General features: G+C 35.3%; 1 protein-coding gene across 6 annotated transcripts in view; it reads right to left on the reverse strand.

The window, feature by feature from the left end:
• Positions 1 to 5493: 5493 nt before the first annotated feature.
• LOC583383 (band 4.1-like protein 5) overlaps positions 5494 to 24493 on the reverse strand; it is a 60509-nt gene continuing 41509 nt past the window's right edge. Inside the window, exons 12-19 of one of the 6 annotated variants that reach the window (XM_030990588.1) lie at positions 23983 to 24299; positions 23182 to 23366; positions 21919 to 22043; positions 18910 to 18999; positions 16705 to 16861; positions 13975 to 14244; positions 11485 to 11538; positions 5494 to 8785 (exon numbers count right to left, since the gene is read on the reverse strand). In XM_030990588.1, the coding sequence (XP_030846448.1) occupies positions 8504 to 8785; positions 11485 to 11538; positions 13975 to 14244; positions 16705 to 16861; positions 18910 to 18999; positions 21919 to 22043; positions 23182 to 23366; positions 23983 to 24299 (1480 nt within the window). In that variant the 3' untranslated portion in view covers positions 5494 to 8503. Of the gene's footprint in view, positions 8786 to 11484; positions 11539 to 13974; positions 14245 to 15526; positions 15554 to 16704; positions 16862 to 18909; positions 19000 to 21918; positions 22044 to 23181; positions 23367 to 23982; positions 24300 to 24493 lie in introns of all 6 variants that reach the window. The other 5 variants (XM_030990591.1, XM_030990590.1, XM_030990592.1 and 2 more) reach the window with 5 other exon arrangements.

Below are 24493 nucleotides of genomic sequence, written 5' to 3' on the forward strand. Positions count from 1 at the left end.
CCCCGAGAACTGAGACATACAGGTAGCACATGTCACAAAACATCAATCGTTTATGACTCAAATCCCACACTCCCGGCCACCCAGTCATCCATCCTATGTCATACACTATTTCGGTGCCTCGTAGGAATTGAAAGGTGTTTCACTGTGGGAAGGTGGGACATGAAAGTGTTCTTAAGTTTAAGTCAGAAAAGTTGGGCTGTTGTAATCATTTCCAATGCAGAATATCATTGCCAATGTATTCTTGATTTGAAGTAATAGGAAATACATCACAAAATTGGCAATTCTTGTGTTGTCTTAAGAAATGAAGTTGACGGTAATGCAATTATGGCTTCACTTCAGCAACATCTTCACAGAAATACATGTGTAGGTAGTAAAAGAAAACTATTGACAATTCTTTGGCAACTCTTTCAATGGCTTAAGAAATGAAGTTGACGGTAATGTCATCATGGCTCCATTTCGGTGACATTTTCAAAGAAATATGTAGTCACAGGAAACTAGTAGTATTAACAATTTCTTAGAGATAAATAATTGTTTCACTAACCCCTCGGAAAGTTATCATTTTTGAAGAGTTAATGTTACCAGGTACTGAGAGTCAGGAGGACCCAGGACCCTGAGCCCTCCTCAACAAAAGATATATAGGCCTACTCTCACTACATACGTGTCAATAAGGCCATACAATAGTATACCATCGCATATGTTTCGGATAGATTTAATTCATCTTAAAATAATAATAATAAAAATAGCCTAATAGTCCACTCCAAATTTTATTAAACCGAAACGGAAATTCTTTTTGCCCAATTGATCGTGAGCCCGGCAGCCACTGAACAGCACCAGATCGACGTTGCTCTATCCCTCATTGTTGAACGCCAAACAAGGTAGCGACATCTCTCATCTTTTAACGTCTTTTGGTATGACGCGGCCGGGGTTCGAACCCACGACCTCCCGGTTGTGAGGCGGACGCTCTACTGACTGAGCCAACACTCCAGTAACAAGTTTTACATGTGATACCAGTACACCAATATTTGAAAAGGTTATAGGCCTAAATACAATATTTGAACATATTTGAAATCATATATCACAGCTCTGACAGGTACAGTTGCATTTGTAACAGAGACTGATCAGAAGTATGCATTCATATATAATTTTCAAAATACATCAAAATCATCTGGCCTACATGTACATAAAACGTTCATGCATGAAAATATGTTTCTGTCGCTTGGGGCTCAGTTCAAAATTGATTTCAACTGTTGTCTACTACAGTATAATCAGTCAATTCAGTCAGGCATAATTGTCAGTTCCCCTCCCTTGAAATCAGGATCACATTTCATGTTATTGTGATTGTGTCGTTTAGTCACATGAGGAAACTCGGATCAATTTAACCCAACTCACTTCCTAAATCCATTTCGGTTTGAATGCTTTAATGAGAGACGATGACAGCGTGTTGCAAAATGTTTCCTACGCAATGAGCCTCTGACATGAGTATGCTTTGAATAGCTCCCTCGATAGTTCATGAGGTGCTGAGCCTTGCCTCTTTTTTTGTTGTTCAGAAATAGACATATAACAAGGGTACGTATATATGTTTTGTACCTGAACAGTATCGAAACACCACATGTAACTACATTTTTCATTTGCTTTACCTGTAGTCCACCCTGATATATTTTTTTAAAATGATTTTTTTAGTGGTGGTTATTTCACCCGACTGTAAAGAAAGCATAAATGCATGTTAGTAAGCAATCAGAGGACGGACGGCTTTCAGTCCTCTCTGAGGGATATTAAAGGGAAACCCAGCCTTGATAGCAAACTACTCTAGTGGAAATCTGAATACCAGAGGAGCATACCTACTGGTAAAAGCTCTGTCACCATTGAAACACAAGGGGAAAGGAAAAAATCAAATTGATGGACAATGAATAGATATTATCTGTTGCCAGCCAAAAGGATGTTAACTCTTATATATATTAAAGACAGAGCTAATGCTCTTCTTGCTCTAAACACAAAATATACATGTCTTTATTCCTCTAGTACTTGGTTTTAAAGCACTTGTGAGTTTATATTTATTCATAAATATAATGCTCTGTGTTTATCAAATGTAGGCCTATACTTTTTTTGAACTATGAACAGTTTCAGTAACAATATTACTAACCTTTTTACTTGATTTTTCTATAGCAAATGTACAATATTCCATGTCAATAAAGTCTCCTACATTTAAACTAAAAACAATGTTTAGCTATAAGTACAGTGTTACTGAGAACTTTCTCATAATATAATATATCAACTACTTTTGAAACCAAAACACATTTTAGTTAAATTACTTCTCAGAACTTTGTATAGCAGTATACATGTACATCTAAGGAAGATGTTAAAGAAGTGGCATAACCAAAGGGGCACAAAGCCAAAAAAAAAGTAAAGATAAAAAAGGAGAGAAATGAGAAAGAGAGAGAGAGAGAGAGATAAAGAAGGAATAGCGAGTAGTAAGATGTGAAATGAAGATGATTGTACGCCTCATTCCCTCACTCAATCAATGTCTGCTTTCTCTCGCATTTAACCCAAGTAAGAACTGAGCCCCTCCCCCTTGCCAATCAACATCAGTGTTCCTAAGAAATGATTGGGTACTGCACTAGCTAAATCACTGTGCAGAACTAACAGATTTTTTTTTGTTTTGTCTCTTTTTCAAAAACATTTTCAACTCGATATTTTCACACATACAGAAATTAAATCGAGAATACAGCAATTCAAAATTCAGCTGAAATATCCTTCAATGTCTTAGTTATCACAAGGCCCTAGTTTTATATCAGAAGTTTAAGCTCTTAATGATACATTTTTACAAAGGAAAATATCAAAGAATGTGAGATTTGGACTAACGTCAATTTCGAACAGGCGCCTACCTTTACTTTCATTCTCTCCATAAAGACAGGGGCAGCTAGCCAGATTCGCGGGTGAACGGATCACGGGCCCGCCTGCGGGGTTTACGTCCGAAGAAAGGCTTCGAAGTTCGAGCAGCTAGTGGTAGCAAAAGTCATCCTTTCTCGCTTGACTCGCTGGAAAATCCCGTTGAGCGCAAAGACCTTTTATAGTGTCTTGGTGGAAAGCCTTCACTTTCTCAAGAAAAATCATTGAAAATTGGAGTAAGATACGTAAAACTCGAACTGTATCACCTGTTAGAACTCTAACACTAACAGGAAAATCCAGGTTCTATTTCGTTGTAACATACATCGGCAAATCCACCTGCACACCCACATAAACAAGACATACATGTGTCCCGTATGTTTGGGAATTACGAAATACAAGTAAAACGTACCAAGAGCCCCCCCCCCCCCCCCCCCCCCCCCAACGCAATTCTCTCTTCTCTTCTCACTTCTTGGAAAATCTCTCTTTATCTTAATAATGCAAATGTTTCTTGAACTCCAAGAAATTTCCGAACGTCCACGAATCTCCTTCCATCCCTCCCTCTCAAAGTTTCCCTTTCACCCTATCACATTCTTGATATACCCTTCTCTCCTTCCATCAATATCCTTCTGTCTTTATATTCCTCTTCTCTCCATCTCTGAGCTCAACTTCTTTGCCTCTGTCTGCAATACATTAGCTTCAATTTTATTTTCTGTCTATGGATGGTTTCTTTCTAGTTTTCTCGCTCCCCCACCCCCTCTCTGATCTCTCTCGCTCTCTTCCTACTTTCTCTTTTTAATATTGTCTGTTTGTCCCATCTCTCTCTCTCTCTCTCTCTCTCTTTATTTCTCCTTTAAAAAATCTTTCTCCTGCTCTCTTCTCTCTTTCTTTCTCTCTCCCCTTGTCATTCTGTACTTAATTATCTACATGTCTAATCTGTATTATCTCAATCTCTTTCATTTCTCTGCCTTTGCCAACTTAATAAAAAATAATCAACAAAACACAAATAAAAATCACAAACTCCAGCCAGGATACATGTAAATTATAATGTAATGTTCAATAATTATACATGAGGGGGGCTAGGTGATGCCAACACAGAGCACAAATAATATTTACAAACTGAAAAATATAGGCATGATGAAATGAAATTTTAAGATAACAAAATACAGAAGAAAGAGAAAAAGTCACATTAAAAAAGAGACAGAACTGTGGCATCTGCCTAAAAACCTTAAAATATTCTTTACAGACAAGTTATATAAACTCAGGTTGTTTCTTCTCATGGAAACACATCGTAAAAAAACAAGTAATAAGGAAAGTATGGTATGCAGGAATGTACTAATGTTAAAACAAACATGAGAAAAATTTGATTTTCTTGATTGGATATGCTAGCTAAGAATGTCTATGGGTAATTGGTACATTTAATTATTTGATCAACCCTTATTGATAACGAAGGGCAATGAAGATATTTCTCTATGGATGAGCATTATGACTGAAAGATTTATACCTTATGTTTGGGAGAATCGAAAAGTCCTTACAAGCAAAATTATAAGACCCCTAAATAAATATATCAGGTTTAGTCTGAATGAATACATCACAAATAAGTCACACCAGTGCTGCACTCAAATAAACCATAATAGGTTTTTTAGCAAGTTTAAAATCATTCCCCTTCCCTTTTAAAAAAGCATGAATAAAGTGAATGTTAAAATGGAAGTTGAATACATAATTAATGAGCACCCCTATCAATAAACAATAAATATAACTTTGGATTTAAGCAGATAATACATATAGATAAAAATACAACCACAGAGTACAAACATGTACTTAAAATTAGGGAACAAGATAAAAATACTGCTTCTTAAAACTGATAAAAAAGAATGAAAAAATACTGTGAACCCAGCACCTAATTATCAATTTTGTCCGTTTCCCAATTTGTTACAACACCTAAATTTACATTTGACTACCAAATACATGTAGTACAGTCATACCAGCGACCAACCCAAGCTATATCATACTTTAAAGGCCCACTGCACTACTTGTAGCTACTTGCGCCCTCTATATAACAAACAATGCCTAATTGGTGACCAGTAGTCCCCCATGATCCTCTTTTTCTTATGTTAACTGAGAGCTGATTTGATGAGATAACCACCTGTCCAGTGACCTTGCAGGGCAGTCTAATCCCTCCTGTAAACTACGGCAGATAAGCTTTAATACTAATAGTGGAAATTAATGTAAAATGGATTTGGCTAGTAAATTACATAAGCATTTACTTGTATATGTTACCAAGAAGGTGACTGTAAATTCTATCAAAATATATTCTGCAATGAAATACTTTATGAGTTTGTATTTGTGAAGAAGAAAGTCTTTGTGAATGATTCTAAAATGGCAAGAAGTACAGTAGGATAAAAATGAAAATTGTGCACATCTTTGTTCTTAGATATTACATGTAATTGTATAACTTTACATGGTAAAATGAAATATAATCTACTTTAATTCTGATAATAAATCTATAGTCACCCTTAAAAACCTTTTTAGAAAAGACATTGAAATGACATCACTGTTTTCAAGATCAGTTATTTCAAGTTTTTAACATGAAAATTCCCTTGTGTGTGCTACCAATGAATGGCTAATACATAGGCTTTGGCCAATAACATCAAAATACTGTTTAAAAGGGACAGTTAAAACGTGGTTATCTAATATTGTTCTCACAATTATTCAACTATGCATCTATTAAAGCTTTTGCAATGTTTTTTTCAAAACAAGAGTAGAATCTAATTCCCACAGGTTATTTTTTTCGCCACAAATCTAATTTAGAAACCTTCTCACCCGATAGCTAACCTTAAAATTTAATGCGAGCTAGTTATGCTTTCACTACAAACCAGATTACTGACTCTTTAACTCAAGTATCTCTTTTAAACCTTACTCCTACCCTAAGGATATGGCATATGGTTTATACCGGCAGATGGTTTTCAAACAGAAATACAGAGAACTACATTATTTTACACAGATCATTTTGCTATCGATGAGTTTTCACATTTGTCATGATCGTTCCACAAATCCTAGTCTACCAAAACACAAACAACTTTGTATAAATAAGTAGCACTGCATTTGGAAGTTTCTCTGCTTCAGAAAACAAACTCTTCCTCCCAAATAATGCTGCTCTATCTGCAAATCAGGGTAAAAACTAATACACCTCAAATATTTGATAATCAATTTCATCTGTATAGTAAGTAAACAATACTCTACAGAATGGAATTAATAATTGTTGTTCATTTATCTACAATTGTTGACAAGATGCTCATTTGATCCAAATTAAGTCAGGTTTGCAAAATTTGATGTTTATGAACTTTTTATTTCAAATCTTCATGATTTTCTTCCATGAATTTTAGTAGATTATGTGGAAAAAAGAATTATGTATTAATCAATCATCTTATTCGTACATATGTTTCAAAAGCTTTCACCCACTTGCTTTGGAAACAAAACTAGGTTAAGTAGATGCTTAAGTAGGAATCCACATAATTAAATTATTATGAATACAGGTTTACTTGTTCCCAAATCCATGCAAAGAAGAAAGTCATCACAAAAAAGGGGGAAAAGAGCACGGAATATGTGGGAATACACATGGAATACATATACTTTGAGCACAGATTTCGGATAGAAGAAAGTCTAGGCAGCTCCATGTTTAAATACCCAATAGTACTTTCTGGAATACATGCACAATATATTTTCATAAGAGAATTATAAGGGGAATACAAAGATCGAACAAGAAGGGGAAGGGGTAATTTTACAAGGGGGTTGAATAACAACGCTTTCATTATTAATATCAAAATTCATTATAGAAATGTACATCCCGATTTGCAAAAAATACATGTGAATGAAAAAATTCCTTTTAAATACTCTTTGTTAAATGTTGATAGTATACACAAATGTACAGGTGTAAATAACATATACATGACAATGATTATGACAATAACATTTGTTCATATCAATAGGATATTTGAATACATTGGAATCGCAGGAAAGCATTTATGATTAAGTATCAAATGATTTTTTTCGAGATAGATAAATGAAGAAAGCATATTTCATTTTGCAGTAAAAGGCAAATTCTCTTTCAAAGATACCATGAAAGGCATGAATGATAATAAAATTGTTGTTTCTATATATTCAAGACATTAATTTGCTTTTACAAATGCATTGAATTAAAACAATCATCACCGTTATGCTGTGATTAAAATGGAGGAGGCAGTACGGAACGCAGATAACAGGCCCAATGTTAGGTCCACACATTGTCAACTCAATTGTGATAGAGTTGGGTTATAAAAGTTTCTGAATCAAAATAAAAAACAAAACTTCTTCACAGATGGATAATTCTGAAATGAAGATTGAAAATATGAAACTTTGGCTTCTGATTCATTTATCATTTGTTTATAATGCACAAAGTTCTACAACTGACCAACATGTCTGTTTCAAAGACAAGGCTTTCATCAAATACAGGCGAAAACAGACAAATTCTGCATTCTACTCGCACAAAATTGTCTGAGAAAAGATTTCTCAAAACCAAGAGTAGGATATAGTTGAACCTGTACAGATATTACAGAAAACTGGGCGACACCATCAAAATATTGAAAGAGGGTCATTACAAAAATATCTTTGCTGAATCAATTATATTTTTTCCTTTAGTTACACCATACTTGCCACATGATATATTTCATTTTGTTGTTGTTGTAATTCAAGACACAAGTGGCACACCAAAAGAGAGAGAGAAAAAAAGTTTGGCTTGTGAAAGCTTCAGTCAGTTCATAAAAATGACAAACTGTGTCAAAAGTTCACAAACTGTGTAAATGTATAAGTTATGTCTTTCAACAAAGAAACAATTTTCATTTTGGAGAATCATGTATAAAAGTATATTGATTCATTTATACAAGACAAGTTTGGCATTTATTTGTGTACAGTGCTGGTAAAATTTCAATTAAAAGTATAAAAAGAGAAAATAGTTTTAAAACAACGATAAAAGACAACATTGTTGAGATGTAAAAATGTTGAGTACTCTTATTGATCTTGAATCTACCTTATCTTGAAAACACAATATAATAAATAGCTTTCTGTTAAGTAGAGAATGCGATTGTTCTTTTATGATTAAGAAGAGAAATATCTTCTGGTTCCATCAAAGTTGATCCTTTATAGTCGGCTTGTTTATTTAACAAATTGATCTTTTGCAATTTTGGTTACATGTAATCTTTATTGAATTGTCATGAATATAAGATTACCTCATGCCAGACTGCCATGGTATTCATAACCAGTGACTGCAAAGCCATTAGAGTTTGAACTGCACCAAGTTCATACATTCATCGAGCAGAGGCAATGTGAACATGCTCTCTATGTAGTCTGGCAAATAAAGAATCAACTCTATATAGTTTCATAGGGAGTGGTATAAAACCCCTCTGCCATCTGCAATGTCAATGCGTCCAGTGATGATGATTCAAAGATTATCCATGGTGACTTTTGACCGATGGCGTTACATCCACATCTTTCGCTTTGGATTCCTCACAGGCATGTTCTGGACGCAAGGGATTGACCGAAACTACCGGAGAGAGGTCTTCCACTTTAAATAAACACAGCGCCATCATAGTTCGGTCGTGAGCGTGCAACGCTTCGTTGATGTCGTCACGGTGCCACCTGGCGAGGTGGAATGGAAGCCGGCCCCCATTGCGTTCGTGGGGCTGTTCACAGGTTGCCATGACGATGTGCTGACGTTCATACCGACCCCCGACCCGTTGGTGACTGGCGATGCAGTCACGGATGCGTTGTTACTGCTCGTCGACGTAGAGGATTTGCGAGAGAGACCGGAGATCTTCCGGACAACGTTGCTAGATCCGTTCACAGGTTTAGATTGTTTTTCCAGTTGCTACAGAGGGTAGGACAGCAATAAAGAAGTTATTTAAAGAACATTTCAGAGTAAATGCTTATTGTAAAATCAACATTCTCTGCAATACGGTTTGCACTCCAGATGCACAACATTTGAAATACAAAATGAGGAATTTACAAATGCATTCAATCAAACAGTTGACAGCATTATGAAATGTGCTGACTTGGACTGCCTGCCTGACTATTACACTCAATAGATGCCAACAAACAATAAGCCATTTTTGTAATGTAATCAAAATTGAATGCAAAAATCTTTTGTTCATTCACCTATTACAAATAATTGTACTTCAATAGTCAAAATGTGAATTGCATAAATTGTATGTTGATGGGTAGGACAAGCCATCATGCTCGTCATACCTAGCAACAATTAATGTATGCAATTGGTATTCTGACTTTTGAAATACAATTATCTGTCACAGGTGAATGAAATAATTTGCAACATGGCACTTAACAAAGATTTAAGCATTAAATTTGATTACATCACAAAAAATGGTCTGTTGATCGGTCTGAGAAAAGAATGAGAGTCTGGGAATCAGTGCAAAAACTTTCTTTTCTTTCAACAAGCTCCAGTGCATTCTAGAAGCATGGGCCTTCAGTTCAAATTTGAAGTCAAACATTTGTGATGTTCAAAGGTCATATGAACATATGCTCCATCATTTGAAAATGTAAATGAAAGGAGGCAATCTAAAGACCATGCACTTGTAAATTCCTTCATTAGGCCACAGTCACACAGTGGCAATCTCTTTTAGCAAACTACCATGTTTTTGTACGTCGTTTTACTAAATTTTCTCTTTGCTTTAGCAGCAAGAATAAAGACTTCTTGGTGAAAAAATAAAAGTTCAGACAGTCTGAATCATTTCTGAATCATATTTGGATCAATTTTTGTTGGGTATATTCTTGTTCGGATAAAAATTTCTAACAGATTTTCCATATTGTCTGAATTTGCAGAGGCACTACAATAAACTTTGAAAAAGTCCTGAATGTCATGCCTTCTCGAACTTAGACAATTGCCAGATAGTTGCTAGTGTGGTTCATGAACATAGAAAGAGATACCATATTGCAAATGCATTACCTTAGAGCATAGTTTCCTTACAAAAAAGATTGCCAGTGGTACTGAGTCTTTTTGCTCATTCCTTCCATGCTTCATTTGTGGCATGCCACAAGATGCAACAAAATAAAATCAGCTTCTTGGTGAACAAGAAATTAAGTCTCTATTTCCTAACAATCAAACTTCTAATGGTTATGAAGGAAAAAAGGTCAGAAAAAAAGGTCAGAAAATAAGTATTCTTGAAGGTTGAAAGATAATTTTTGAAAGAAAACTAAGCAAGACAGATTAAAGTGGAAAGGGGGAAATATCTGTATATGATCAGGAAAAACAAAAAAAGGAGACAGAGGGAGATATATAAACTGATAATAGAAAAAAGTGCAGGGGAGAAAGAGAAAAACATAATAAAGATATAAGCTACAATATCTAATTTTTTAATTCTAAAATACTATTAAGTGACTAAAAGGAGAAAATCATAATTAGAAACTCAAACATATATGTATCTACATGTATGAACCATTTTTATCTTTGAATACTTGTGATCTAATGTTAATTGAGTTAAGACACTAATGAATTGAATTTGTTATTATGTACAGAATATAGATGATCTAATTAATAATTAATTTTAGTTCATGAGTAATGTTATTATAACTGTATTAAAACAGAACAACATGCACATAACATATACAATGCACAGCATTAATTACCACAGGAATGGTTTTATGGACTAGCAAATAGATAGTAATGGGGGGGGGGGGGAGTGGTAGGGGGGGAGTGGTAGGTTGGGGATCAGGAAATGGTGGTAGTGGTAGTGGTGGTGGTGGTAGTGGTGGTGCGGGTGGTGGTGGTGGTGTTGGTGGTGGGGGGGGGGGGGTGGTGGTGGTGGTGGGGGGTTGGTGGAAGGGAGAGTGGGTGTTGGTTGTGAAATGAGGGGGAAGGGGGAAAGTCATCAGTGGTGGAGCCAGAGGAGAAAGATTTTTAGCAAGGAGACAATAATGGAATGAGGAGAGGGTCTTTTAGAGGGATAAGGAATGATGGGGAAGGGGTAGGGAGAGGGGTGGGGACTGTTGGAAGTAGATTGAAGGGAGAAAATGTGATGGTGGTAAGAGAAAGGAGGGGGAACTTTTGTTGGTAAGTATGAGGGAGAGGTTGATAGTGAATTGAGTGTTGAGAATAATGGAATGAGAGGGTATTTTGGAGGGATAGGGAATGGTGGTAGTGGGGTGGGGGTGGAAGAAGGGGGGGGGGGTGGGGACTGTTTGAAGTAGGTAGAGGGAAGAAGATGCGATGGTCGCAAGAGAAAGAAGGGGGAACCTTTGTTGGTAGTACAAGGGAGAGGTTGATAGTGGATTGAGTTCTGAGGGAGGAGGAGGGAAATCATTATGGTAGGGGTGGGGAAGGGGGAAACCTTGGTGGTAGGATTCAGAGAGCAGTTTGGGGTAAGCTAAACGAGAGAAATCATGGGTGGAGGGGAGACATTGTGGTAGGGGGGGGGGGAAGGGGTAAACCTTGGTGGTAGGTGAGAAGAGAGAGATCATGGGTGATGGGGTCGGATGGGTAATGTGGAGGGATAACACAAGTTCATAAAACCATTCCCCTGGTCTGATCGAGAGTTAGTCTGTCAAAGAACCTACTTCCAGTTTACTGGCTGGACTACTAGCACAAGCTGATGTTACTGATGGTGTAGACTGCGAGATTGGAGAAAAACAACAACTTGATAAATGAGGTGAAATGGAATAAATATGGGTCAAAATGAATCAGTTACATGGTATTATAATATTATAATGGTATTAGAGAACAAGAATTTTTGGTAAAGGTAACAAGAATCAAGAAATGCATTTTAGTTGTACATTATTCATGTCTTTTGAAATTAATCTTAAAGGTAAAGATCAGTTCTGGTCATGCGATTGCATTTTGAAAGAAACGTTGTGGAATCGATCAGAAAAGGTTGACCCTCTAGCATTTAAGTATTGGTGTGTACTGCAAGGTTCTGGAATCATCAAAATGATAAGAAATTTGGCCCAGTCTTGGTAAAGTTACAAGCACTGTACACAGAAAGATGTATATGGGACTACGCGAAACGTGTGTGACACGTGCATGATATCTATCAGGTCCAAAGAGATATAATAATTTACCAAATACATCAATTAGTAGGCGGTTTCCTGTGAAAATATGTACATCATCACGTATTAGTCAAAAAAAATTCTTTCACATGATTGGTAATAAGAGCTTCCATTTCATTTTTTGGGAGGGGGCGTTTCCAAAACTGGTCTTTACCTTTAAATAATATCTCATGGCTTACATATACAGACTTATATATATATATATATATATATATATATATATATACACATATAGATATTTCAATATGAAATGCTACTTGTGGCAAAATAAAAGAAGTGGAACTGTTTACATATACATGTATCATGATATGTACATGATTTCTAAGGAATAAAGAATTAAACCATTGTAAATGAACTGGGCTAAGTTACAATTGCCTCAAATGAAATTGTATCATTTGATGTATACTAAAAGAACAGTTCTTTTAAAATAGTTCAGAAGATTTTGGAAAGCTGTCACCTTTTACTTTTCAGAAAGAACATATAGCAGGTTGACTTAACTTTGCAGAAGTATTAAACTCTGATTAACTTTGCATTTAAAAATGGAATCTTCTTTTGTGTTAAACCCTTAGAGACATCCCTTTGAAGTGGGTTGTGGTAATACATAATTCACAAACATACGATACAGCAAGAGATTTATTATAAATAGAAATGATCTCGTCGTGTTTACATATACATGTATTACTAGTGCTTAAAGTAAGAGTAGAGAAAAAGTGGAGAAAAGGAGAAGAAATTGTATTTAGATGTATGAGCATTCCAGGTAATAAAACTGTATTAGAATAGTCATAGATTTCCACCAAAATGTAGAACAAAGCATCGAACAGAAAACACCAGATGACAAATTTAGTAAACAATGATAATTTGTATTGTAAACACTAATTAAGTTAGGACTATCATGTAGCAAGAACTATAAAAGTCTGCTGTAAAACCAGAAACTTGTGCCACATGAAAACTTTCACAAATTGTAAAAGACAGTGATTTTCATGGCAGAAATCTTTCACAAATTGTAAAAGACAGTGATTTTCATTGCAGAAAACTATTATGAATTGTAAAAAGACAGTGATTTTTAAAGCAGGGTCAGTTATGGTTCAATTATTTGTGAGATTAAGCTCTCGTGGCAAGAAGCTGAACCCCGTAACAAATTTGAGATCCTCTCATGCGAGCGAAAGTTTCTGGTTCTCACAGTAGTACGGTAAGCAGGTTTATACTGACAAGTTTCAACGAACAACAAAATAAAACTATGAAGAACTAAGGGTGAATATGAAACAAGGAATAATAGGATGACATGGGTAACTATGAAATGGAAGAAAAACAATGAAAAGAAAGCATGCATGCACCACTTTCCCGGAAGAAGGCTGTTAGATTCATCCATCTTTCCGTCTTTCATGACAGAATATTGATGAAGATGATTTTATATTTAAATTTTAAATTTATTGATTTCAAGCTGTATAGAGCCTAATGTGCATTTCAATTGTCAAATTCAGCAATTTGTCACTGGTTCTATATACTTGCCACAAGCATATTTGGCATGTAAAGATAACTTTATCTGAAAAATGTGCAGTTCCAAATATCATGGCATATAGGTGGACTTGGTGTTTAAACATGATTTCATTTAGTTCAACGACTTATGGAGTGACAAGTGTCAAGCTATAAAATAAACACAACAAATGACTATCATTCTTCAATGAAATAAATATAAACAAATGAATTCAGTTATGAAATGAAAAAGAGACATGGATATCATGTTGATATGATTTTGTTTTTGGCTCTATTTAGTTCTAGAATTATGGTAGTTTGACACTTGGCATCCTATTGATAAGTGGACTCAACACTGCACATTTAATCCGGGTCTAAGGCTGAACCAAAGTTGGAGCGCTTTTATGAATGCCCGCCAAAGAGTCAAAGAAGATTTGAGATATAAATATGGGAATGAATCTAAGAGCCTTCATGCAGGAAAGCGTGACATCATGAAGGGGGAGGGGGGGGGGGGGTAATATCACATACCACTAAGGAAGCACCACCAATACCAACGACCCCTTCACCATACGCTCCGGAAACATTCAAATCAGAGGGTTCTTCAACACTGCCCGCTATGGGCAGGCCACATGCAGACGTAGCAACAGCAGGAGCAGCTGGAGAAGCTCCTTCGCCTACCCCCGCACCGGCGGCCATCTTGGATTTCCCACACTGCATCAGGGCAGCCTCGTGGTTACTGACTTTGGGCGAGGTCGGAGAAGGGAGGTCGCTCGTGGGGGTTGTTGGGGTGAGGCCGGACTATATGGGTATATATACATATATATTGGATGTGACACAAATGTATGATGGGTAGCAAATATATATGTACTTGTATCTGAGTGTTGTGATGTGAGGTACAAATCCTATGCTGACTCTTTAAAAATTGCATTGTCTTTGCTTGGCATATTTTGGTTATTTGGTAACATTGGAATGCTGGACATAAAAATGCATCAAACTATGAATGAATATAACATTTTGAATAACTTGAATAATCTGCACTCACAAAAGATCAGCCAATGTTTTTTCTTTTCCTTTTTGATAGTTTTGAATAACCTCATTTTCTTTTTGAAGCGGTTAGATGGTTAAAAGTTCAATTTTCCCATACAATGTGGCGCCTTTCTGCATATAAGATGAACAGAAGTATTGTTCATGACTTGAACATGTGCTCAGGATTACATGCTTACTAATAAAAGCAATCCTTTTTAAAATGAATATAATTCGAATAGGAGAACACGCTTTCTTCATAAATTTAACAGGCCTTATCTCTCGATTCATATTCATCTACTGTATGTTCCACATGCATAATTAAGAGTCAGCATAGAAATTGTATCAACAAATGATCAAAATGTGACACAAAAAACAAATAACAACCTCTATTGAAATGGGTCTCACTACAGAACTGGCTACGCAAAATATAAAATGTCGCTACTTTAATTTTTGGGGTCTGAAATGGGATGGAATTGAACTCTACCATGGTAAAGGAACTACTATTGTCTACTTTCTATTTTAAAGCATGTTTTATAACTTTTATTCCTCCTTTTGAACTGCTTTATATTTCATTCTTCTGCGCAAATAAAGAAATGCAATTTGACGTAATTTGGAAGGGAAAGACATGCAATCGTTTTGTCAAAATTTACATCACTTTTTGACAACCACTACACCACAAAAGAATGCATTTTCAAACAAAAAAAGACATAAATTTGCTTTTATCCTCGATCATGTTTGACCTAAGTAGCCGAATAAGCACAATTACAATATTAGAACAAAATACAAACACCTGACTATCTGAGACAATATTAAAACTTTCAGATAAAAATGTACACATTTAAAAAGATTTATTTTCGTAATATAATATCATGAGAAAAATAAAACCAAATAGAGCAATTTTTTTTTGTTTCATGCATTCGTTTTTGTTTTGTGTTCTTCATAGAAATAGTTCTTTTCACAATAAAAACAGTCTTCAATATAGAACATTGATTTTGTGCCGGACTTTTTATAAACCAGGATAACTTGAACCACAAACCAATCAATAGATACTTACATATATATAATAGTTTCGACATGAAAACTATATATGGTGAAAAATGATCCGTTTGCAAAGGAAAAAGGAACTAATGATTACTTTTTTATATAAATTGCTATAAATATTTAATGCATGCATGTTGTCAGCATGGAAAAATATCAAGCTTATTCTTAAATGAGAGAGATATATATTTTTTTGTGAAGAAGGGATAATAAGATTGTAGTACCAGAGCAGATAAAACTAAATCCTTTTATATTATTGCCCCCAGGATTAATTCATGTGGAACAAAATTGACAAAGTGCTTCTATGAAACATAAGCATTTGATGTGATATATCTCAAAGAGTTAATAGGTTATGATAATATTTTTGGGGTGAATATCTATTATCTAACCATCTCATTGGTAATAGTAATAGTATGTAATATATGCTGAGTATAAATGAGAAAACTGCATAACTAGCAAACATATCTGATTGAAGCATTTAGTCAGCACAGTTTATTCGCGTATACTGCATGTATGAGATAGCTAAGCCCATTATAGGAAATAAACAATTTGAACAGATATATATTTATTAGTTCTCTTGTAATTCATGTAGCATGTATTCCCAATCAGTATTAAATATAGGATACAAAACATAGGAATTTAAAAGAAGCATATTTCCTTTGATCATGTTTGATAATAAAATTATTTTATATATCATTATTTTTGTATGTTTTCCAAATAAGTACTAAATCTAACATCCTGGACATGAATAAAAATGTAATTGAAATTTCAATTGTATCCAATAAGTTGCAATCAAATTTTTTGTAGAGAAATGAGAGAGAATTAAAATATGTGTACTTTCTGCCTTTTAAAAATGGTTTCAATTTCATCAAATAACCATATTTTTAATGATTCTTGATCTGAATTTAAGGAGGGATCGAATAATGCTAAATGAAATTCAAATTTTGTATAAAATGGATATATACTTTTCAATGTAAACTCTACATTCTGACTATTATAAGCTACATGTAGATGCGGGGTTGTATAAAGTGAAGATATATATTGAAATATAACATCATGACAAGATTATCATTGTGGAAAATGTTATTTGTTTTTAAATGTATGACCAGATCATGAAGTTTAAAATCCCTCACATTCCATAAATACGACACAACAAGTGAACACAGAAACATTTTTTTTCTTTTGCTATCTTACCCTGAGAGGTACTTTAGGATCTGAGCCCTCTACGTCCACGTTGCTGTTGCCGTTGACAACCATGCCACCGTTGAGTGGTGAGTACTGGTACGGGGTGTTGAGCACGGGTCCGTTGGTGGCGCCCTTCAAAAGTTCATTATCTTTTTCATCAGCACCCCTAAAGTCACAAAGAGCGGATTGACGCAAATCAATGAGTGTAAATATTATTTGTAAGTGGCTAATTCATGTGCATGTAAATATAATGTCAAGATATTCAAATTATATAATCAGGGAAAAAAATACAATGAAATTTGGAGGAGATCATTCATTTTTTCCTAGTACCAGAAAGAAGGAAATACAACTAATGCACCAAACATTTTTGATTGCTTTTAGATTGTGAAAATGAGCATGCATAGATTGAAACCTTTGGGTTTTATACAAAAATCTCACACCACACAAACCCTTGGATATCACAGAAAATAAAAACCAAAGCAAAGGAATAAACAAAATACATGAACGGACAGATCTTGCTGCCACCTTTCAGAACTGAATATATAAACTGTAAAAGGACGGTAAACAAAAATGTGCATAATACTGCAACTACAAGTATGTTTACAACACAGCAATGCAAACTAGCACCTAATTGACAAATGCCTGAGTTGCTCTGAGGTAGACTACTTCTGACGCATATAAAAAATAAGTTGATCGTTTGTGCTTTACAAATGTTGTTTTTGTATCTGCATCAAGAATTATGAACAGGGTATAAAATCATTTATATGAGCACAGGATAGCCTGAGAGTCACCAGATAGTGTGTTTACGGAAATCAAAATAAACACTGCCCTCTATTGACAAAGTCGATGCCGATACATGTAAAACATCCCCTACCACATCGATGTATTATTTGACAAACTGGAATATTCTTTTACTCTTTATCCCTGTCTCGTTTTAAGACCCACATTTATCTCTAGGGATATCAACGATGTATATTTAAGTGTGTATCACTCCTTTCAAAAATGAAGAAAAAAAATTGTTACAGAACTGGAAAGCATACATGTATTACATGTACATGTATATCCAAGTATTGACAAGCGAGAGAATTTTTTCATTTAGGTAATAAATAATGATAAACTTTTATTTTCAATCAAACATAAACAATCTATACATTTCATAACAATGAAAAAGGATAAATATTTTGATAAAATATTCTGTATAAAAAATAGGACTTCGTACTCTTGTACTATGAAATGTTTCATCGATCAATTATTCTTCAAAGACCCACGGTTGTAAGAACATTGTGTGATCTTGAGTCCAGTGTAAATATCTTCTGTTTTTTTGGTTTATTGAAGCTGCAAATATATTGGATTCTAAATATCATGGTTGATCAAATTCTGCCGAAACCGAAGATTTTGAATTTAGATTTTAGGTATTAAATGAAGAGAATTTAATATGATTCTCACAAAGTGAGAACTGGCAACAAAATATATTCTTGGAAAAGCTTGAATTTAAGCAAAAATCTATAAGTATTTGATTTAAAGTGTTAACGTAGTAGCAATGTCTGCTTTTTTCACCCCAAAATTAAGATTTTTCTTAAGAATATTCTAAAACTAAGATTAGCTCAGTTGTTATTAGTTTGTTACAAGTTTGCAGGAAATACCCAATTTAGCATTAATTCTGCAGCCATTAGTGCAAGAGTCTAAGGCATGTTATGAAGAGATAATTTCATTTTATAAGCCTTCTTAAGCCCAATCTGTTGTTCCAACAATTTTGTAGTTTCCAATAAATCCTCGAATATGGGTTGACTACTTCAAATGTACATTATCAAGAACTCTAAAGGTTTTACATAAAATCTTGTTATATTTGACATTCAGTTATTCCCTTTAACGTATAAATATTTCATTTTATACGGCTGAACGCTATGAGAAAGTTTTGATGATATAATATTGAATTAAAAAAAGTTTTGAAGTATAACTATGGTATGTTTGATGGATTCGTAGAGTAATACACTTTCAAAGGAGATCTGTTTATTGTTTGAAATTTGGTTGAAAACTTCTTCAAATACATATTTTCATGAATATTAAACCCTAAAAATGAATTTTGTTTGGACCACCGACTGCAGCTGCATTTTAAATGCTTGCTCATTCGCTGATTATCTGTGGCCATACCAGCCAATTCCAGCACTATATCAACTTTGTCAATAGAGGGCTTCAGAGGAAAAGAAGACTTACACATTCCGCATGCTAGAGAACTGTTTGCTGACTCTGTGCTCCACGCGGAGCGGAGCGTCGCTGGAGGGAGGGGGCAGAGAATTGTGGCGTCTGGGGGGTCGTGAGGGAGGGGGAAGGGGTGTTCCATCAAGGTTTGTGGGGTAAAGAGGAGAGGGTCCATTAAGGGTAGGGGAAAGGGGGAGGGGGTGTAAGAGGAAATCATATGGAAAGGGTATGGTGGAGGTGAAGAATGAGGGCAAAGAGAAAGAGATAAAATACAGATCCAAAGTCTAACAGTTACTATTAAGTTAAGCATAATTTGTCACAGATTATCATTTGGCTGTATTGATTTATCAAAAAGTGACATAAATCCACCTTGATACCATTTAAATGTGGACTTAATTTATCATAGTCTTCATTCATTTATCCCTGATTAAAAAATCAAACTATAGTGAAATATTGAAAAATATTTGGTGATTGTTTTGGTTACTTCTCAAAAACAATCTTTATCCAATTTCCATTTCAAAATACGAAGAAAGAAACACGATGCGCAATTTTCATGAGTCAAGAATCAACTTGCTGTTAGTCATGAACGCTGAATAACAAATGGGTATTTTGGCCACCCACCAAAGGACTTTGTTAATATCAACGTGAAACTGATGAATGTTAGTGCTTCCATCTCAGGTTTGGAAGATAAAGAAATGAAAAGCTAAGCAGGCATGAAATAAGAAGAATGTGGAAATACTGAGTTGGAATGTAGTTCAGCATTTAGTTGGGAATATTTTAAAAACTAAAAAAGATTAAGATTGAAGAATTTGGTTAAAATTAGAGATTTAAAAAAAAATGGAAATAAATAATAATTTCAATTGAAAATTAAAAAGATTAAAAAATTAAAGAAATTAATTAAATTAACAAACTAAAAACAAATTTAATTAAAAAAATGCAATGTTATTGTTGTTGGTCTTAATGGATATTCGTAGGGATGTCATTTATCATGAAGTAAGATAAATAACATAATGAGAAGAAAAATATTGTAAGAAGTTGATGGGCATAAATGAAGAGGAGAAGAAGAGGGGGCAGGCAGAAATCGAATGAGTGGGGTGGAGATGGGGCCTCATGATGTTAGAAATTATATGGGACAAGCATTGCACCAGGCATGTGGATGCGCAGGGGGGTGGGGGGCAGCAAGGGGGAACGGATCATGATGGATCGCAGCCAAAATGACAAGAGCTCATGCCATGGACCTTGTATTTACCATGCAAATAATCAAGCCCTCGCAATGTTAACCATATATTATGTTCTCCCATGGTAATTGCGTTTGGCTTCATATAACACAGATCGATCAGTACCCCTTGCCATATAATCAAGTTTCATAGTTATGCACTCCCATGTGTGCTACCCCAATGAGCAATGTTATTGAAACTTGAAATGGTCGCATACTTAACCACCATACTGATTAAAGAAACTGTATGGGTAACTGGTTTAAAAAACATCCCCTCTACTGAAAATGTTCTATTCTGAATTTCTGATCTGACGAATATTTCCTTATTACAAAAGCTTCAGGTACATCTGACAAGATGACTATATTTTCCAAAGCCAAAGGTTTTATATGTAATAAGAAACCTCCCACCACCCCTTTAAAATTGGTATGCTATAGCTGAACCAAGCGTGAACCCAAGCCAGGTGAAACATATTATATAAGAGATATTCATGCATGTCACAGACATTACGAGCCACCCCTTTTGTTTCCACTAGTCGACTGACATCATACAGATAACAGTAACCGCTAACAAAATAAAAAAATCATGTATGAACAGCAAAATTCCTAATTTACGTTAGTTTACAACCAAACTAACCCTAATATTTTCCATGTTCCTTCTAAAATAATTCCAACATTCTACAATATGAAGTTTCTGTATCAAAATACAAAACATTGCAACTGCTTTTAGACATGCTCATGCAAAAACAGATTGTGTGAACAAAACAACCAACAAATCAACATGCTACCACAATAATACATAAATAAAATGCAAAAAAATGTGCTAAAAGCAAGCATTAATACAGACAAAATAATAAATCAGCTGTAAGCAGTGGAACCATGCAACAAAGATACCAGGTGCAATATTTTGGATGAATCAAAAACACTTACAAATTACACAAATTCATGCAACATACAACATAAAAAAATGACTTCATCTCATTACACATGCAAATTGGTCCCCAAAACGAGCATGAAGGGGATTGCAAATAATCTTTTTCACTTCCCCTAACAACAAATATTAATATTGACTTCCAAAAACATGATGGCATTGGTTAAATACCCAAAATAAAATAAATATGAAACTAATAATAAACTAAACTTTTAAAAATATTTCAACTGATCGTAATAATATTCAATATTTATCAACACTTTATTGAACTATCTGACAAAAATGGGCAGGAGTGTTGAAGCCCCAGTTATAAAAGAAATGGTAAATAACTCGTAACTTTGTAAATAAATAAATTAAGTGTTCCTTGAATACCTTTCTAATCTTCCTCTCAATCTAAACGATGAAAATATGTAATATATGCAGCTGGTTACATAATGCAAGTCACCCACTGTGATAAGGTGCCTTACCAGAAAGGAAAATGAACAAGCATCCCCGTCTTAGCATGCCAAAGTAGCAAAAAACCCTGAATTATCATCTTATATAATGACTCCCAAGAACACAAAGAGCATTTACTCACTTTAAAGGAATACAAATATTGCTATATTCTAACAAATGTCCTAGTACTCACTGTAATTATCGCTAGCATATGTATCATAGGTTATCTGGATGTTTAGACCTATATTTATATGATAAAATGGGGCTCAAATTTGGCACAATCTATCAAACTTATGTATTCATTCATATCATTAAATAATTAAAGCTTCTAAACAATTTTTCTTTTGGAATTGTACAAATCTATTGATTTCTCTACACTATAAATATATTTTCTAAATTCATTTCTGTATTTCTCTACCACTTCCTCTACACAGCTTCCACTTACCTGAAGTTGCCCTCCTCATCAAAGTCCACGTCCAAATTCTGCGGTGTCTGTAGTAGTTTGTATTTATTGTCTGCCACTTTTTCTGTTTGAGTGCTAGGCATTCTGTTCTTCTCGTCCATCATAGCCTGTAATCAAATAAAAAATAAAAATGTATATATATATATATATATATATATATATATATATATATATATCAAGATATGAATATATTTGTCTAATTATCCCTTGATATCCATGCTCTGTCTTCATGAAGAAGAATGAGAAGGAAAAGGAGGAGGAGAAGGAGAAAAAGGAGAAAAAAGAAGAGGAAGAAGAAGAAGATGCTGTTGATGCTGTTGATGATGATGATGGTGATTGCAATGTTGATGATGGCGATGAGGGTGATGATGATGATGATAATGATGATGATGTTGATGATGTTGATGTTGATGTCGATGATGTTGTTGTTGATGATAGTGCAGATGATGATGATGTTGTTGATGATACTGCAGATGATAATGATGCTAATGATGATGATGTTGATGATGTTGATGTTGATGTTGATGTTGATGATGATGATGATGATGATGATGATGATGTTGTTCATGATGATGAGGGTGATGATGATGATAATGGTGATGATGTTGATGATGATGTTGATGATGATGTTGATGATGATGTTGATGATGATGTTGTTGATGATAGTGCAGATGATGATGATGTTGTTGATGATGATAACGGTTGGTAATAATGATGACAATGATGATGACGATGAAGATGATTGCTTCCCGTATAGCTGGGCCCTACAGACTATGGCAACAGTTCTTCCATTATCCTGAACTACAACAGCCAAATCACTTGACATAATCATCATCTCAACCACCCTAAATAATTCATCTAAACACACATAAGAACAATAACATACCACATAGCTAAGCCCTTACAAATATATATTCATCACCTTCACAATTCCACCACATCTGAACACACACACACATGGTCGAGTGGTTAAGTCGCCGGACTGTCGATCACAAGGTCCGCGGTTCGAGACCCGCCGCGGCACTAATGTCCTTTGGCAAAGACACTGATCTACATTTGCCACACTCAACCCAGGTGATGTAAATGGGTACCTGGCAGGAATTATTTCTTTGAAATGCTAGAGCGCCGTAATGGCAACACAGCTAAAGCCTGGGTAATAATCTCCAAGTTTGGAAGCGCTTAGTGATTGTAATAAGCGCTATATAAAAACTGAGTATTATTTGTTATTATGAAAAACAAACATACCTTGATGGGGTTCATTTTCATATGTTCAACCGGCAGCTGGGCTCTGACGACTGGCTTCTGCTGTTGGTTGTTCTGTTGCTGTAGCATGGAAGCTGATACCGTGGCTCTGGAGGCGGTGTTCGGCTGAATGTGACAGATGTCCGTCTCAAGTCCCTTCAACTTGGCTTGTGCACGATCCGCGTCATCTGAACAAATACAAGAGTGATATATTAGATTTATGTACTTTTACTTTGCATACTGTTCAAATTCATGATATACAATCAAAACTTCTTTAAACAGGTCACCTACGCCACATGTAGACAGGCATCACCAATAACCCAACATTTGCTCCCGCAACATTTTGTTAATTTCATTGCCTGGTTTAGAAGCTTCTGAGTATTCTGCAAGGACTTATTTTCCATCATGACCAGAACTTAATTTTAGATCGTCAAGAAATGATACTTAGTGTTTGTCCTGAAATATCCTGGGGAGGGGAGTACTCATATATCAAGACATACAGGGGTGTGCTGCTCTAATGAGTCAATTTTCCACAAAAATCCCTAAACATAGGTCCCATTTTTAACAAAAATATCCCTAAACATGGGTCCATTTTTTTCCAAAATTGTGAAAAATGGGCTTTACTTCAAGAAAAATCCCCCTAAAAGACCCTTCAAAATGGGTAGGGGTTTTGAGGCTTCAGCGGCACACCCCCGTCCAAACCAAATCTAAGTACCCCCCCCCCCCTTGTGAAAATATATAGATGAAGAAGTAATCCATTAAAGTCAAATACTACAACATCAGTTTTCCTCGAAAAGAACTCACTGAGGCTTCCTCCCGCCAGGTTATAATCTTTTTCATCGAACGATTTCGAAAGTGAAAATGTGAGTCCCGTCCCGCCGATCACCGCCGGCTTCTCCGTCCTTCCAACAATGACCTCCGCTGTCGCTCCCGTGTCGATGTTCGTCTCTGTCAGCGCCCCCGGGACGGTGGGGGGCACGGGTGGTGGCTTGCGCTCGACCGGCAGTGTGACGGTGGGTGAGTGGACCGTGGCATTGGCAGCCATCCTTGCGGGAGGGTGGGGAGGGACACGGGGTGATGTCTTGATTGCGGTACGCTGGTGAGGAGAGGTAGCTGAAGCGCTGGAATGTTAAATAGAGAAGGGTAGATTTTGTTAGAATCGCAAGAATGAAGACTGTCATATTTTCCTCATCTATCCTGCTTTTAAAATTCAAACTTGAAGAAGAAAAAAACAGAAATTAAGCATATGATACCACATGTAATAATACTCTTACAAATCCCTTTTTTAAGACAAGTATTCCACAACTTGTGATTT

This window comes from Strongylocentrotus purpuratus, unplaced genomic scaffold, assembly GCF_000002235.5.
Source record: "Strongylocentrotus purpuratus isolate Spur 01 unplaced genomic scaffold, Spur_5.0 spur5_scaffold_19, whole genome shotgun sequence".
Lineage (NCBI taxonomy): Eukaryota > Metazoa > Echinodermata > Echinoidea > Camarodonta > Strongylocentrotidae > Strongylocentrotus > Strongylocentrotus purpuratus.